General features: G+C 33.3%; 2 protein-coding genes across 3 annotated transcripts; both read right to left on the reverse strand.

The window, feature by feature from the left end:
• Positions 1-1678: 1678 nt before the first annotated feature.
• Positions 1679-9662, reverse strand: LOC127714175 (uncharacterized). 2 transcript variants are annotated; one of them, XR_007987600.1, is made up of 4 exons: positions 9349-9405; positions 3505-3652; positions 2721-2854; positions 1679-2306 (listed from the first exon to the last, which is right to left on the reverse strand). XR_007987600.1 is itself a non-coding variant. In XM_052220196.1 (4 exons), the coding sequence occupies exons 1-4, from the start codon at positions 9640-9642 to the stop codon at positions 2104-2106; spliced, it is 546 nt and encodes a 181-aa protein (XP_052076156.1). In that variant the 5' UTR covers positions 9643-9662; the 3' UTR covers positions 1679-2103. The 2 variants fall into 2 exon arrangements, 1 of the variants encoding a protein (XP_052076156.1); XM_052220196.1 differs by lacking the exon at positions 9349-9405 and adding an exon at positions 9582-9662.
• A 3702-nt stretch (positions 9663-13364) lies between these two features.
• On the reverse strand, positions 13365-16642 carry LOC127719246 (zinc finger protein 239-like). Its single transcript, XM_052225297.1, has 3 exons — positions 16296-16642; positions 15238-15932; positions 13365-13369 (listed from the first exon to the last, which is right to left on the reverse strand). The coding sequence occupies exons 1-3, from the start codon at positions 16475-16477 to the stop codon at positions 13365-13367; spliced, it is 882 nt and encodes a 293-aa protein (XP_052081257.1). The 5' UTR covers positions 16478-16642.
• Between the last annotated feature and the right edge of the window lie 260 nt (positions 16643-16902).

Genomic DNA, 16902 nt, shown 5'->3' on the forward strand with positions numbered 1-16902 from the left:
AATAGTTTGATTGTTCGTGCTTTCTTGTCCTGATATTTTCTTTCCTTTTTCTTCCCTTAGCTGTCAGTAGAGCATTTGCTATCACTTAGGTGTATGTTGTCCTTAGACTTTTTCAAACATATTCTTCTATTAGGAAATTGAACCAACTGATATCAAATCTTAACTTCACACAGTTGATCCTTGAAATAGCTTAATTATAGCTTTCAAATTACATTTCATTACATAAACAACCATGGTCATAGCGGCTATATATAGAACATACGGGTAAAATGCAATCAAGTGTTATATATCGCGAAAACAATATTTGGTACTTAACAAAAAATCTAAAATTTTAAACAGCAAACTTCAAGTTAAAAACCAAGCAAATTGAGATCTACAAATCATCCAGTGCGTGTTCCAAAAAAAATCTGTATTTCTTTTTTGTCTACCAAATCCTTCACCACATATATTGTACTTCACATGGTTTTTGATAAGCATGAGCTCTCATGGGAACTTGTATAAAACCATCAAAGAAACCCGGCTTATAATTCAGTACGGCAGATGTACATTTAAGCTGCACAATACTCATTAGTTGCGCTTGCACCAAAATACCTGATACAATCTAAATTGCTTAGATTTTCTGTGTCGGATGTATAAAAAACTTAGTGTTTTCAAATGATTTTAACCATTTATAGAAAACAACTCCATCAATGATATTTTATTTTATATTTTATGTCAACACATTACATTTTGTGTATTTGGTTGGTGAATCAGCACACCTAATGGTCGTAGAAAGTAACCAAAGCTATCAGGCTTATAATTTAGTTCTCTAGACGCGCATGTCTAGTACAACCATACCGTTTGTGACATATATCGCACTATGAGGATCAGAACCAGTATGCGTTCTTGTGTGTTTAATGTGTTCGTGAAGGAGACCTTTGTACAACATCCTCTACCATAGTCATATATGTATTTAAAAGGTGTTCCCAGTTAGTGTTCTTGTGTGTTTTTTCAGGCTTCTAAATCATTGACCTCTTTGTAAAAAACATGGAAATCAAATTTTAAATATTTATAACTTCAACGCATTCTTATGTGCGACTTATAATCACACTGCACCATAATATAACATCCTATTTATTAGTATCAGCAGGTGTATTCGCGTTTGTTCTTTCAAGTTCTGACTATTACTCAATTTATCCTCTACCCAATACATTGTATTTTAAATATAGGTGTGAACTTTCATGTTTCCCAGTAAAGGATGGCTGTACGGTTACCTATAATTGCTTACATCCACTTCATTTGAACTTAGATGGATTCATGATACATGAGTGTCATGAACATAAATAGGCACACATAAAAACGGGTTGTTGTATATGTAACTGCATGTGTTTGTTGGTGTATTTCAATTTACAACTTGAATTTTATTACACATGGTTGTCTCATTGGCAATCATACCACATCTCCTTATTCTTACATTACTACTTGCTTGGAACTTCGATTAAAACCTTTTCTACACACTTCACATTTTTCGGGGTTATCGCGACCGCCAGTGTGTGGTATAGTATGTCATCTTAAATCAAAATTAATGCTCTTACCCTCTACACACAACTCATTAAAAATGTCAATATCAAATCAACAAATTATTTTCCATTATTACTACAATAAAATCTTAAAAATGATTTATATTAATCATAAAACATACAATAAATTGATTTATTCGTCCATAAAACAAATAGTTTTGAAACAAAATGGAGTATGATCTGCTTAGTACTGATTCTTAGTATGCTGTTGCTGGTTAGTCAATACTTGCTTGTGGACATGGCAGTGAAAGGTATAAACGCCGATCATTAACCATCAATATTCAACATGCATAACAAATTTAAGAATTGATGTAAATTGTATGAACCCCACCATCCATGCCAGCTTGGAGTGACTTAGTACCAAAGCCCAAGAAAGGTTCGTTTGTAGTCATTGTAAAATTTTCCATCCATGCCAGCATAGATCGATGTCCATGTCATTTCGGAAATCCACGAAATATAAAGCATCTGTAATACTTTTTCTGAAAGCATTGTCGTAAAATAGATGATTGTGATGACCTTTGCGTCCTACTTCGCTTAAAACATATCATGAATTTGGAGTGTCTGAATGACCACTTGCAGTTGTCTGACTATGACTGGTCTCTTCTTTAATAAATGATAAATTAACCCTTCCACGAATAGCGTCTTCGTATGAAGGAGGCAAATCTTCGTATTTAGGTAAAGAGTTCGTACCAGATATGATGGAAATGTCATTGTGTTGTCTCATGTTATCCAGCTCTGTTCCGTGGCCTACAAGTAGTTCATTAGATATGTGTAAATATAAAAAAATTTGACACACAACAATGTCTCGACTGATGCAAAATTTGATTTTTAATAGGCAGTTATTCTCAAACTGAGATCAGCTCATTAATCAAATAGATCTGTCAGAAGCACTTGTTCATGTTCTTAATAAAATAAGTTCCCATACAAACTATTTCCGTTCTTCAAATGTTTCATGTATCATTTTTTTTTAAATAGACCTAATAATAAGATTTTGACCAATGAACATCAGGGTGTGTTGCTTATCTTTTTTCTTGTTCGGAATATCCATGAAATATTTGCCACTTGACGTTAAGCAAACAAAAATTAATCAATCAATCCGACGATAATGTATACCACGTATAAGCTTTAGCATCTTTATTTATAATACAGATTAAAACTTACTTGAACTTTGACTTCGTCGATTTTGTTGAATGGAAGGCAGTATACATAGTTTGATAACACATATACAAAATCCAAAGAAAAACGTTGTACTAATTATTGCACCAAATGCTATCCCAAATATTTGTCCTGTCGAACTGGAAAAAAAAATAGATTCGTATTCTTAAAAAAATACTATATTTTACAAACAAGATATTATTGATAAGAATAATTATAAAATTTATCCAAAGGTAAATCTCAGTATATTTCAGTGTCTAAAATGTGTTAGATAAATGTATAGATTTTGTGTTTCTCAATTTACCGAGTTTTTGTTTTGTTTCCTCCTTTTTGGGCGTTCCGGCCCTTTGATGGGCGTGTCCGATAAAAGATACTCCATACAAGTGATATTATAACTCTTGAGCATATGATTACTTGTAATTATTTATATCACTGAGTTAACAATACTGATGCTACCGGAGAATAATGCCGGCTATGAAAAAGTGACATTGACAATTGTGCGTTAAATTGAGGTCAATGCCATATAAAATTTGACAAAAAAAATATTATAGCTTCTTCTTATGTTGTGACCGTAACCTCGCTGTCTCAAGTAAGGTGGAAGGTTCAAACATGTTTAACCATGCCACAATTTGTATGTGCCTGTCCTTAGTCAGTAGCCTGTAGTTCAGTAGTTGACGTTGGTTCATGTCTGTCATATTTGTTTTTCCGTAAATTGTTTTTAGTTTCTATCAAATAATTTCCATAGTTATGTAGTAATCAATTCTCTGTTACGTTTTAATCAAATACTTACAATACATGCTTAAAGTTTTCTGCCGAACAACAAAACTGTGAACGGTTTTCTTCACAACATCCGCTTGAACAGTATAGATATATTATCTTATACTGAGATGACGAACTATTCCAAAATAATGTTGTACAGCTTTCTGCAACAACACAATCTGCAATTGAAATGAAAATGTGTGAATGATTAAAAATATTTAAAAAATCAATGTGTTAAAAAAGTAAAAATTGTGTGAACTCAAAACTTAACATTTTGTATTATATTAGGCATGCAAAGAAACGTATTGCCCATAATTGTAAACAGAACAGATATATACATGCACCATTCACTGTACTCTGCTTATTTTTTGTAATTTTATCAACATTGTTTTTCTTGACAAATATGATGATACACATCATATTGTTAACTGAATACTTGAGTACTAGTATATATAATTAAAAGTAAATTAATTGAAATAGACTTGGATATGATTTAATCAAGTTTACTTCACTGCACTATGTTGTGCGTACTCACAAATAACAGGTAGAGAAGATGGCCGAGATATTAGCTATATAACCAGTTAACAACTATGGAGATTGAAGTTTAATTAACGATATCGTTACAGAACATTGCTTGTATCAATTTATTGTGAAATAAAATTGTTAACATGAAGAGGTATCAGCTCATTGTATATCCGTTTATGGTGTCAGCTTTGCAGCAAAATAAATAAACAAATTGCTAATTTTGTCATGTCGGGGCTTTTTGTAGCTTGGTTTGTGGAATAGATTTTACTCATTGTTGAAGGAGCTTCTGGGTGGGTCCTTTGATTCTATATTCTTTAATCTTTAGACCATTGTTCTCTATTCTTTCTTTTTTTTTACATTTATAATGCACTTTTTGCCCATTATTTTCCATTCTGTAAACTCAATCTAGACCCTCTTGAAAGCTGTACGGTGACATATAGTTGCTAAGATCTCTGGTGGATAGTTGACCAATAGCTTTTTAAACAGACAATATCAGAAAAATAAATTCTACGGAGCGTCATTGAAAAATTACCTATCAACGTTTAGAAAAGGGGCATTATCTACATAAATGCTTTATAATCAACTGATTTTTATAGATTGTCTTATGTTGTACTGTTACACCACTGCCCCAAGTTAGGGGGAAGGGGTTTGGCACCAGCAAACATGTTTTACTCCGCCACATTCTGTATGTGCCTGTCTCAGTCAGGAGCCTGATATTCAGTGGTTCTCGTTTGTTGCTGTAAATCCTATTTGTTATTCGTTCATTGTTTTGTACATAAATCAGGTAGTTAGTTTTCTCGTTTCAATTGTTTTACGTTTGTAATTTCGGGGGCTTCTAAGCTTACTATGCGGAATAGGTTTTGTTCATTTTTTAAGGCCGTACAGTGACCTATAGTTGTTATTTTCTACGTCATTTGGTCTCATTGGCAATCATACTTCTTATTTTTATAATTATCTTTTTTATCTAGCATTCCTCAGTTTTCAAGCTGATCTCTTTTTTTTCGGTACTTTGTATTGTGAGTCATAGCTGTGAACTAGTTGAAACAAAGGGTGCATACCACTAGTCAGGGAACACTCGTCTTAACTCGATCGATTCCATGCCCCCATCTGGATAGAAGGAGAGTAGCGGACTCGCCCGAGGATTGCCGATTGAGTCAGGGACCTTGTCAGTGGTAGTCGTTTGTTAAAGGGGCATAAGCTACGAGATATAAAAAAAATAAAAAAAGGTTTTCTTTTGTTCAATCATTAATGAAAGTGAAATAGTGAAATAATAATTCGCTTTTAGCAGCCAATTTGGTTCAAGTTTGTCAAAACAAGCTAGGAAACATCGCTGATGAATTATTCACTTGCAAGTGAATAATTCGACCTCACTGAATCCGTATTCATGTGACCTTTATTTTAACCCCTTAGCTGGACATGGGCTACGCATGTATTCAGCTATTAAAAGGAAAAGAATGTCAACATTGAAATCGAAAAAAGGATGAACCATTTAATTACTAATTCGATCCACAAAAAAAATCGTTCTTATACAGGTAAAAATGATGATAAACATACTTTTTAACCTTCAATATGAAATTAAACAGACCAAGAAAATTCCAATTCCACGTGGTCACTATCTGTTTATATTTATTTTTATGTGGGGTTACATTACCGTCGGCAGTCTTCGGAGGTCATCTCGATGGTTAATTAGACGGCGTCTAGACAAAAATACAGACGAAACTTTGATATACATTATCGAGCCCATGCATTGTTAATTGTTTATATTAGAAATTTTGTAATTTGGATATACGTTTTAGTATGTTATAAATCAAATATGAGAATTTGAGTCAAATCGGTGAACATGAATTTGACAGCTAATGCCCCTTTGATAGTTTCTTATAACTTAATATTTTTTTTTATTTTTGGGGATTTTTGTCTTGTTGGCAAAGCTTGGGGTATTGCATAAACAAAAAAAGAGACAAGATAATTAGGGAACAATCAAACACCATAAGGGATATTATAAAAAATTGATTGATTGATTGGTGTTTAGCGCCACTTTCAACACTATTGTGCTATTTCGTAGCGGTCAGATTTTATAGGTGGAGGAAGCCGGAGTGCCCGGAGAGAACCACCGACATTCGGTAGGAAAACTGACAATCCTAGTAATTTAAAATTGGAGTCGAGAGCACCTGCCCGTGTGGGATTCGAACTCACAACCTCAGTGTTGACAGGCTAGTGATACAGTAGTTCGACTACTTAAACCACTCGGCCACCGATAACCCTGGAATATAAACACAAGCATAGTCCAAATCAAAATTGACGAAAAGACAAAAATCGTTTACAAAACACTACACAGAAAACTGAGGATTGAGCACCGCAAACCCAACCAAAAACCGGTGATGAACTTAAATATTATGATTAGACATCTTACAATAGAGGATTGATACAGTCTCTTGTTTAATCCTTAGAAATGTAAAATTCAAAAACCATCGGTACAGATACCAATTTATTGATGAAGACTGTATATAGACGACTATTTTAGTTCATTTATATGTAATGGAGTTTAATGTTACGTCAATTTTCATTGAACTAGTACACATTTTTGTTTAGGGGGCCAGCTGAAGCCCGCCTCCAGATGCGGGATTTTCTCGTTGTGTTGAAGACCCATTGGTGGCCTAGGGCTGTTTTCTGCTCTTTGGTCGGGTTGTTGTCTCTTTGACACATTTCCCATTTTCATTCTCAATTTTATTTTTATTTATAAAATTGAAAATGGAAATGGGGAATGTGTCAAAAAAATGTGTACTAGTTCAATGAAAATGGACGTCACACTAAACTCCAATACATATAAATGAACTAAAATAGTCGTCTATATATACAGTCTTTATCAATAAATCGGTATCTGTACCGATGGTTTTTGAATTTTGCATGTCTAAGGATTAAACATTATGGTTATTTTTGGGTCGGTTTTCCGTCGTATAAATACAGTCTTCGTCAATAAATCGGTATCTGTACAAGAGTAGCATACATCCTTTAGTAATTGAAGGGTAGAAAACATGTGCTAAAAACTCATAAAAAAGATACCAGGTTAAAATTGGGTACGCTAGACGCGCGTTTCTTCTACAAAAATATAATCAATACACCTTATCGCTATTTGTCCGCCATTACTGGACATCCCACAAGTTCCCGTAAAATTTTGACGTCATAATAGAAAATGTCTGACGCCACAATGGAAAAATGATTGTTGTATGACGTCAAAAGTTCGAGCGGGACAGATTCTCGGGTCAAGCGGGATTAGCGATAAGGTGTATTCAGAAAGATTTAACAAATTAACTGACTAATTCAACTGCATTACAAATAGCTGCGAGCATATTCAGTTTCGCTTTTTAAAACATGTTGGCAATATTTCCAGATTGTATTTGCTATGTTAATATTTGAAACTTCAACAACTTGTTGTGACTTATTAGCGAAATTCAATGTTTCGTTTTCACTTGTTGCTTGGCCGGTTTTAACATGATCCCTACTCGAAAATTATCTAATAGTCCTCTCCTTAATCAATTTCTGATTAACTTCTTTTGATCAATAGGTTGAGCCATGCAGTAGAAAAATACTCAGCCTTCGTAAATCTGAGTCTGGAAAAAATTCGTAAAGGTTCCGCGGAACCCAAGTGTCTCGCCTACTTTTGCTGTTAATCGAAGGCTCAACAAAAATGAGAAAAAAAAAATTATCACAATATTCCTTTCAATACTATTTTTTGATTGTAAGAAGATTCTGTCCAAGTTTGGTAAAAATCCAGGATAGTTTATGAATCTAATAAATATTTTAAATCTTTAACTGCAGACTGTATGTAATGTTAACTGGAAGAAAAACTAAGTCCATCTATAAGTAAAATACGGATTAACAGGTACAACATTTTAACAAAATTTTCTTCTAGATACTAGCTTTTGATCATAAACAAGCTTCTGACCAAGTTTGGTACAAATCCAGGATAGTTTAAGAAAGTTATTAAAATTTTAAAAACTTTAACCACAAGGTGAATGTAATGTTCCCTGGCAGAAAAACTAAGTCCATTTATAAGTTGAATACGGAAAAAATGGAATTTTGTTTTTTACAAAATTTAATTCTGGATACTATCTTATGATCATAAATAAGCTTCTGTCCAAGTTTGGTAGAAATCCAGGATAGTTTAAGAAAGTTATTAAAATATTAAAAACTTTAACCACAGAGTGAATGTAATGTTTCCTGGCAGAAAAACTAAGTCCATTTATAAGTTGAATACGGAAAAAATTGAATTTGTTTTTTTTAAATTTACTTCAGGATACTATCTTATGATCATAAACAAGCTTCTGTCCAAGTTTGGTAGAAATCCAGGATAGTTTAAGAAAGTTATTAAAATTTTAAAAACTTTAACCACAGAGTGAATGTAATGTTTCCTGGCAGAAAAACTAAGTCCATTTATAAGTAAAATACGGAAAAACAGGATATTTTTTTTTACAAAATTTAATTCTGGATACTATCTTATGATCATAAACAAGCTTCTGTCCAAGATTGGTAGAAATCCAAGATAGTTTAAGAAAGAAATTAAAATTTCAAAAACTTTAACCACAGAGTGAATATTTGTGGACGCCGCCGATGACGACGACGACGACGCCGACGGAATGTAGGATCGCTATGTCTTGCTTTCTCGACAAAAGTCGAAGGCTCGACAAAAGTCCAGAAAAAGGTCGAACCAAATTCAGAATTTCGGAATCTAAGGATTTTGTGGTGACAAATATTTACAAAAACGTACATCTCCGTAAAAATGCTTTGAATTCGGAGACGGTGACATTTTAAAGCAACAAATACTTCAAGATGCCTTGTGCTAACACATCATTGACTTCAGAAGTGAAAAATTGTTTCCTGGATTTGAAGTTTAGTTGCCTTTATGATGTTCAAGGTGGAATAAGGAGGGTGTTGATGGGGGTTTACAGAATAGATAATAATGGGCCAAAATATAAAGAATAGAGAAAAATGGACCAAAAAAAGAAAGAATAGAGAATAATGTGGTGCTAAAATATAAAGAATAGAGAATAATGTGGTGCTAAAATATAAAGAATAGAGAATAATTACTAAATTATGAACTGCAAAACAAGTTAAACTTTGCTTGTATTCGCTCCTCATGCAGATTGTAATATGCAAATCGAAAGAATATAGCTGGTGTAGGTAAAACCGATTAAACATAATTATCAATTCGGTCGCTTTGATATGTAGTTCTAATTTTAACAACGTCCGTATAGGTAAAAATGTCGATTGCATGTTTATCTGAATAATTGAGGGCCTATGATTTAATCGAAAAAATAAGACGAAAATGAAAATGACACATTCAAAAACTGACCTGGTCACCGGTAGTCGATCTAGCTTCCAAAGGATAAAAGAGGGGGTCGAAATCGGGGTCAGGAAAGTTTAGTGATTGTTAAAATCCGGGTCAGGAAAGGTTATGTTTTTATAAAATAAATTCCTAATCATCCTAATTATCACCTAGATTGAAATAACTAAACAAGTTATTGATAAAAGGCGAAAAGATGAATGAAATGAACAAAAAAGAAGAAAAGAGAATGATTCACTTACCTGTATAATGATTAATAAACAGAACTATGTTAAAAGTAACATAGAAAGGTGGAAAGTCCATGTTGTGATATAAAATTTATGACTCTTTATTTACCTGTTCGATGACGAAAACAATTTAGGCCACGCAAATTTAAATTCTAGTCCGTGTCTCTTTTCAGGAAGATTTTGACCATTTGCTTCTTATTAGAAATGGCGAAACATCGAGTTTAATTACATTGTTTGATTTCGGACCAGAATTTAACTTCAAATTCCAGTTAGATTAAGGAGGGTCTGGATGGACGTTAACAGAATATGAAATAATGGGCGAAAAAAAATAGAATAGAGAAAAATAGACCCCAAAAATTTTAAAAAAGAGGATAATGGGTGCTATTATATAAAGAATAGAGAATAATGGGCCTAAAAAAACTAAAGAAAACAGTAATGAAGGACCCCATCAAGCCCCTCATTAAGGGAGACTATTTGAAATACTGTTATACTTCCTGTGTAACAGCAAGTCATAGTTTTACCATGCATATGAAGTTCGAATAAAAGTTGATTATTAGGCACTATTAAAATTCGAGTGAATACTATAATAATAAGTAATTAAATAAAATACACAAAATGTGTGGTATACTTATTTATATTTATAAGTTACTATAAAATTATTGTTTAAATCATAACATGAAGTTATTATAGATATTGACGATTACTAACGATTTTCTTCAAATACTTTTCAGTTCAAAGAGGGTCAGAATGGGATATCGTTACTGAAAACGGGAATAATGGGATAAAAAATACAGAAAAAATGGTCAAAAAATCAATATTTAAAAATATGCCCTAAAATGTAGAATAGAGAATAATGGGGTGCTAATAAACAAAGAATAAAGAATAATCGGCAAAATTAATAAAGAATAAAAAAAAATGGCATAAAAATCAATGAACAGAGAAATACAGTCCCCCAAAGCCATCCCCTCTTAAATACGCAGTTTGGAAAAAAAAATATGACGAACATCATACAAACTAATATATTAGTGGTATCATGGTTTTAGTATGATACCCGTCTTAAATAACAGCTTAGTATGATTATTGTTTTCAAGTGTACTGGCTTCTTAAATGAAGACTATTCATTATATTTGACGACTCTTTTGTAATGAAACTTTTTTACTCTGCATGCATATATTTATCTTTTTTCGTATTAAGATACTTTCAAAAATGTGCATTGTGTTTCAAACGGCTTGCTAAATTGTCTTGTATCACAACTTGACGACTATCCTATCTCAGTAGTTCCTTGTTTACCAATCCGGAATAAAATAACCAGCCTATATATACCTAGTCATGACAATTTATCTCATCGCAGTACCATTCAGACTCATTTTAATTAAAAAACAGATCCTGTGTCAACGCTTCTGTGTTATCGTTTCGGTGTGTGTGGAGGGGGACCTAGGGGGGGGGGGGGGGGGGGGCATATGTTTTTTTTTCGAGGCACAACCGATCTTTTCAAAAATAAACAGGAACAAGGATTTTTTTTTTAAAACAACCTTCTAAATCAGGTTTTACTTAGTTATTTCGACACAAACGATTTTGTACCCTCCCCCCTCAAAAACAAATCCAAACATGTATGATCGATGCCTAAGTACAGAAACTGTAATAATCAGAATTATATTCAGCTTTACTGAAACAAAAAGTACCTTTGAAAAATTACCTACAAACATGATCGTCCTGAATATGTATGAAATATTTACAACTGGACGTTTTGCAAGCAGCAATCAATCAAAACTATCAGAAAGCTGACATATTGCGTGAAACTAGTGAAGCTTGGATTACACAAGTACCAGTGCTGTAAAAGTCTAGGGCTAGGTCTAGGTGTAAGGTCTTTGTTTTCCATCTTGTGGTCAGTGTAAGCTCTATACAGGTTTTGTATTTACTGCCCATTGATATTACAGCTAGCTAATCCATTAGTATTTTGGAAAAAGTAGTCTGACGTGTTCAACGGAAAAAAAGTTGGGGTGTCAAGTTTTATGAATCTAATCCCGTCTACGTGCACACTATAAAAATAGGGAGAACTGACGATGTGCAACACATGAGAACTATGTCATTATTACTAAAATATAACAAACTGAACTTCGCAGTGAGTATAAGAAATCATCTTATGGTAATACGCTACAAACCTTCATTTTCCTTTTCTTGATACGGATATTTCATTGGCTCTTTCTTTTAGATGACACTTTTCTTAGTTGTATCTTTATGTGCATGTTTACGATTGTCTACGCTTGGACCAATAGATGTTATTTTAGTTCCAAGTCTCAAAATTTCAATGACCATTTTTTGCATAAATTGAACATCCACGTCTCATAAATTGGTCAACACTTTATATTTTGCTATATGTCCATTCATAACTATATTTCTTCCGTCTTTTTACAAACCCTTTTAACTTATCTACTGGTAAACGTTTACGTGTTTGTTACCATACTGACCTTTGAAAGCCTTTCTCACACAAAAGGCTCAGGGAATGGAGCCTCTTTTTTCTATATTTTTTTTTGTGTTTTAATTTTTTTAAATAAATATTCTTTAATATGTTATTTTATTTTCACTTATTCTATGCTTTTTGCTTTTATAGATACGATATAACAATAACAGAAGTTTATAAGAATGAAGGAGCATGACAAATTAACAACTTTTATTGTTATATCGTATGGATAAGAGTAGAAACTCATCAGATCAGTTAAAATATATAAATAAAAATATATAAAGGAAGGACAAATGATCTTCCTATTGGTGCTTTTTTTCGGGAAAATGAATTGTCACGAAGCACTTAAATATCTTTCGGTCACAATGTCCTGTGCTTTCTCAAAGGATATTCGGTGTCCTGTGGCAATATATGTATTATGGAGGGTGCAAGTGGGGTGCTCATTTCCCAAATCTCGCTTTTTATGCCCCCGCAAGTGAAAGTTGGACTTGGGGGTATATTGTTTTACCCGTCCGTCCGTCCGTCTGTCCATCCATCCGTCTGTCACATTATGGGTATATAGTTATTCCAGATATCTCCTCCTACAGTTTGAATGCAAGGAAGTTTTCACTTTGCTGGCTGTTTGTACACATACTGAAGGTGTGCATGTGGTCAGCGTTTTGATTTTTATTGATATTTGCTCTTATGGGAGATAGTTGAAATTTGTCAGTTTTGGAGTATGTACTTGCATAAGAGGTGCATAGCGTTTCCGGATAACTCCTCCTAAAGTTTGAATGCTAGTGATTAGTTTTCACTTAGCTGACAGTTTGTACACATACTGAAGGTGTGCATGTAGTCAGGGTTTTTATTTTTATTAAATATTTGCTCTCTTTTTTTGGAGTATTTACTTGCATAAGAGGTGTATAGCGTTTCCGGATAACTCCTCCTACAGTGAACCTTAGACCTATATGTGCTCTAATGTTCAACTTTGTGTATTTTAAAATAAGACTTTGCATCTGCGGGGGGCATCATTTGCGTCTCCCAGACACAATAATATCTCAAAGAAAGTCCTACATTAACTTTGTTATAATACAGATACTCCAGACTGGAGTGCGGGGGCATCACTTTGTCTAGTTTGTATTTTTTTTTTCCACGGTTTTCTTCTTTTTTCCAGATCACGCCTTTGTGTAATCCCTTATACATGTACCAAAATAGCGTGTCATGAGGAAATATCTATTCTTATGGTAGCTATTTTTCCATTTGCATGAATTTATAAAATGTGGACACACTACAGTGAATCACCGGCTTGTAAATTATTTATAGATAACTGGAAATTTTCAGATAATTATACATTGTATTTATACTAATTGTAATAATTTCACATTTAAATACCAGTCCTAATCAAAAATAAAACATCTGACAATAAGATAAACATTATTCAGACACAATTCCTTTTATTAGAATAGTACAAAAAAATACATTTCCTGACATCAGCATTGTTTTATTCATTTTTAAAATATTGGTCTATTTAACTATCTTTGATATACTAGCTGTAACATATACTTCATGAAAAGACTAAAAACAAATACACCAGCAAAGCAAATAAAAAAAACATAGTGACTTAGTAAGACTATTCAACTAAATAAACTTTATGAAAGGAAAAACTTCTGTTGAAAAAAAATCACATAAAATTTCTCCTGCTTTATGTGAAGTATTGTACACAAAGTAATAATAAAACTGTGTGTAGTATAACATATATAATTCAAGTTTAAAAGTGAAACTAATCAAACACAGTTGCCTTTACCACACACCATTTTTGAGGCCCCTCATGGGGAAGTCCAAGTAATCACATAATCACAATTTTTTTGAAAATATAACACATAATCATTAATTATTTTTTAAAACAAGATAATCAAAAATACAGTCCCACATTATCAAATAATCATGAAATATTTGGTCTGGTAATCAAATAATCACTCTAAAAACGGCCAAGTAATCACATAATCACATAATCAAAAACCCCATGAGGAGGCTTATTTCTATGTGTACATAACAATGATGTATAATGAATTGCATAGGAGTCTTCGTAAACTTTTAATACATTTGTGCATTCATAAGTTGTTTAAGCTATGGAACAACACCTATTTAAATTTTCAGGGGGAGGGGGGTTTGTAGTTTACTTGTAGGTCACTTTAATTTATTGCAAAACCAGCTTTTTAAGCATTAGAAAATGAAAGGATATGGAGTAAATTATCAATTGTATGGGGAAGTATGGTCTTGGGAAAGATTATATAATTTCATTTTTTAATAGGCCAGCAGATCCATTTTAAAAACCCTCCTGCAACCATCCCCTCAAAAATAAATTCGAATGGTTGTGCCCCAACCAGTATTCTTCTGTGTGCAGTACATGTCAGTAAGTTTTGACCATAATTAAACCCCTTTCCACATATACATGATATACAATTTGAATTTCATAAACGATTATTTTAAATATTAATGCTTATCATTAAATGTGTGTGTAACTTCCGGGCATGATAACCTTTAGTATGAGTTCTTACGTAATTTTTATTCGTTGGTTCGGATAATTAAATAAAAATAACATATTCAGCAAAGTCACAGTAAACCATTTTGAATATGTTTCAAGGTCACAAGTCCTTTCAACTGAGACGTCTGGTCGGAAACCCCCCCCAATCGCAGGTCGGATATGACCATGTTGGAGCCAGTAAATTGGATAGAAGGTTTTGACATTTTGACCACTTTTGTCCCATATATCCAATACTTGTATTTTACATCCCCAAACCCACGTTCTGTTCTGTCTCGGTGGCCATCAGTTATTGGAAGGCGAGCTCATCGAACACAATTTTTAATCTACATACCCAAAGGATGAACAAGGTCACATTTGTATCAAATTTATCGAGTAGATTTTAACAAATGGAAACGGACAACAAACATCAAGTGACGAGACAGCTTACGTTGCGTTTTGAACAGATAAGCTTATTAATAAATTCAATCAATGTCTCCTCAAATGTGTGTGTAATGCTTGATTCCGACTAAACTGTTTATTGCATATTTCGCATCTATAAGGTGTCTCACCAGTGTGTATTTTCAAGTGCGTTTTTAGAGCCCCTGCATGAGTGAACCTTTTGTCACATACATTACATTGATAAGGTCTCTCACCAGTGTGTATTCTTATGTGTATTTTCAAGTTACGAGAAGTTTTTAATCCTTTACCACAAGAATCACACTTATAAGGCGTTTCACCAGTATGAACTCTCATGTGGACCTCTGAGTCATACCTTTTTCGACTTTCTTTACCACAGACAACACATTCATAAGGTTTTTCATTTGTGTGGGTTTTCAAATGTTCTTTCAGGGACGATTTAGTACTACAACATTTACCACATACATCACATTTAAAAGGTTTCTCACCAGTGTGTATTCTCATGTGCTTCTGTAACTGTTTTATTTCTTTACCACATATATCACATTTATAAAGTTTGTCAACATTATCAGCCGTATGTATTTTCTTACAGTGACGTTTTAGGTTTTTACTCTGGATAAACCCTTTACCACATATATCACATTTAAAGGGTGTCTCCTCAGTATGTATTTTTTTAATATGCATCATTAAGTCACTGTATTGACTCATTTCTTCTCCGCAATCGTTACATTTATAATGTGTATCTAATATATGCGTTTTTCTATGCACATGCAAGTTGTAACTTTCACTAAATCCTTTATCGCATACATCACATTTATAAAATTTATCACAAATACGATTTCTCGTGTGTCTCCGCAAGCTGCCTTTCTCGTTAAATCTTGTACCACATTTATCACATTTATAGGGTTTTTCACCAGTGTGTATTCTCATGTGTTTCTCTAACTTAAGACTCTGAGTAAATGTTTTATCACAAACATTACATTTACTAACAGACATGACAGACTGAGAGTGGAAGGTCATGTGTGCTTTATAAGTCTTACCATATCTAAAACTGCTACCACAAATCTCACAAATATGAGGTTTTTCACCAGTATGTATCCGCATGTGTATCTTTAAGTTGTATCTATTACTACACGTTTTACCACATATATCACATATACAAGTTTTGTCAGCAGAATGTGTTCTCATGCAAGTCTTTAAAGGTGCATTTCTACTTGACTTTTTTCCATACACATTGAGAGTGTTTCTTTTCATCCCAGTGTGAGATCTCATGACAGACTGAGAGTGGGCGGTCATGTGTGCTTTATAAGTCTTACCATATCTAAAACTGCTACCACAAATCTCACACATATGAGGTTTTTCACCAGTATGTATATGCATGTGTATCTTTAAGTTGTATCTATTACTACACGTTTTACCACATATATCACACACACAAGTTTTAACAGCAGAATGTGTTTTCGTGTGGTTTTCTGTAGGTACATTGGTACTTGATATTTTGCCACTCCCATTGAGAGTGTTCCCCTTCATTCCAGTGTGAGATCTCGTATGAATTTTGAGCTGATACTTTGATGTACACTGTTTACTACAAATACCACAACAATACAAAGTGCTCTGTCTACTGGTCCCGAGATAAGTTTAACATGAATAAGTTGTGTAACTGTACCCTTTTGATTCACTTTGCCCTCGTGGTGATTGCTGGTTTCTTGGCTGCAAAATAAAACATAAACAACATTCATAATACATAATACAACTATTGACAGTTTCTTATACGACTGCAGGTAAGCACTAGGAGAAGCGTTACTTGTTTCTACAGTGTTTAAATATCTGAAAACCTTTTGTTTTGTCCTCAATATTTTATCTCACTTTATGCTGGTTAAGTTATAAAATTTATGTTTTAGTGAAAGTTAAAAACTAAAAGTGTCCAGACAACAAGACGCCCCTTTCCGCTCAAA

The sequence above is a fragment of the Mytilus californianus genome, unplaced genomic scaffold, assembly GCF_021869535.1.
Source record: "Mytilus californianus isolate M0D057914Y unplaced genomic scaffold, xbMytCali1.0.p SCAF_1, whole genome shotgun sequence".
NCBI lineage: Eukaryota > Metazoa > Mollusca > Bivalvia > Mytilida > Mytilidae > Mytilus > Mytilus californianus.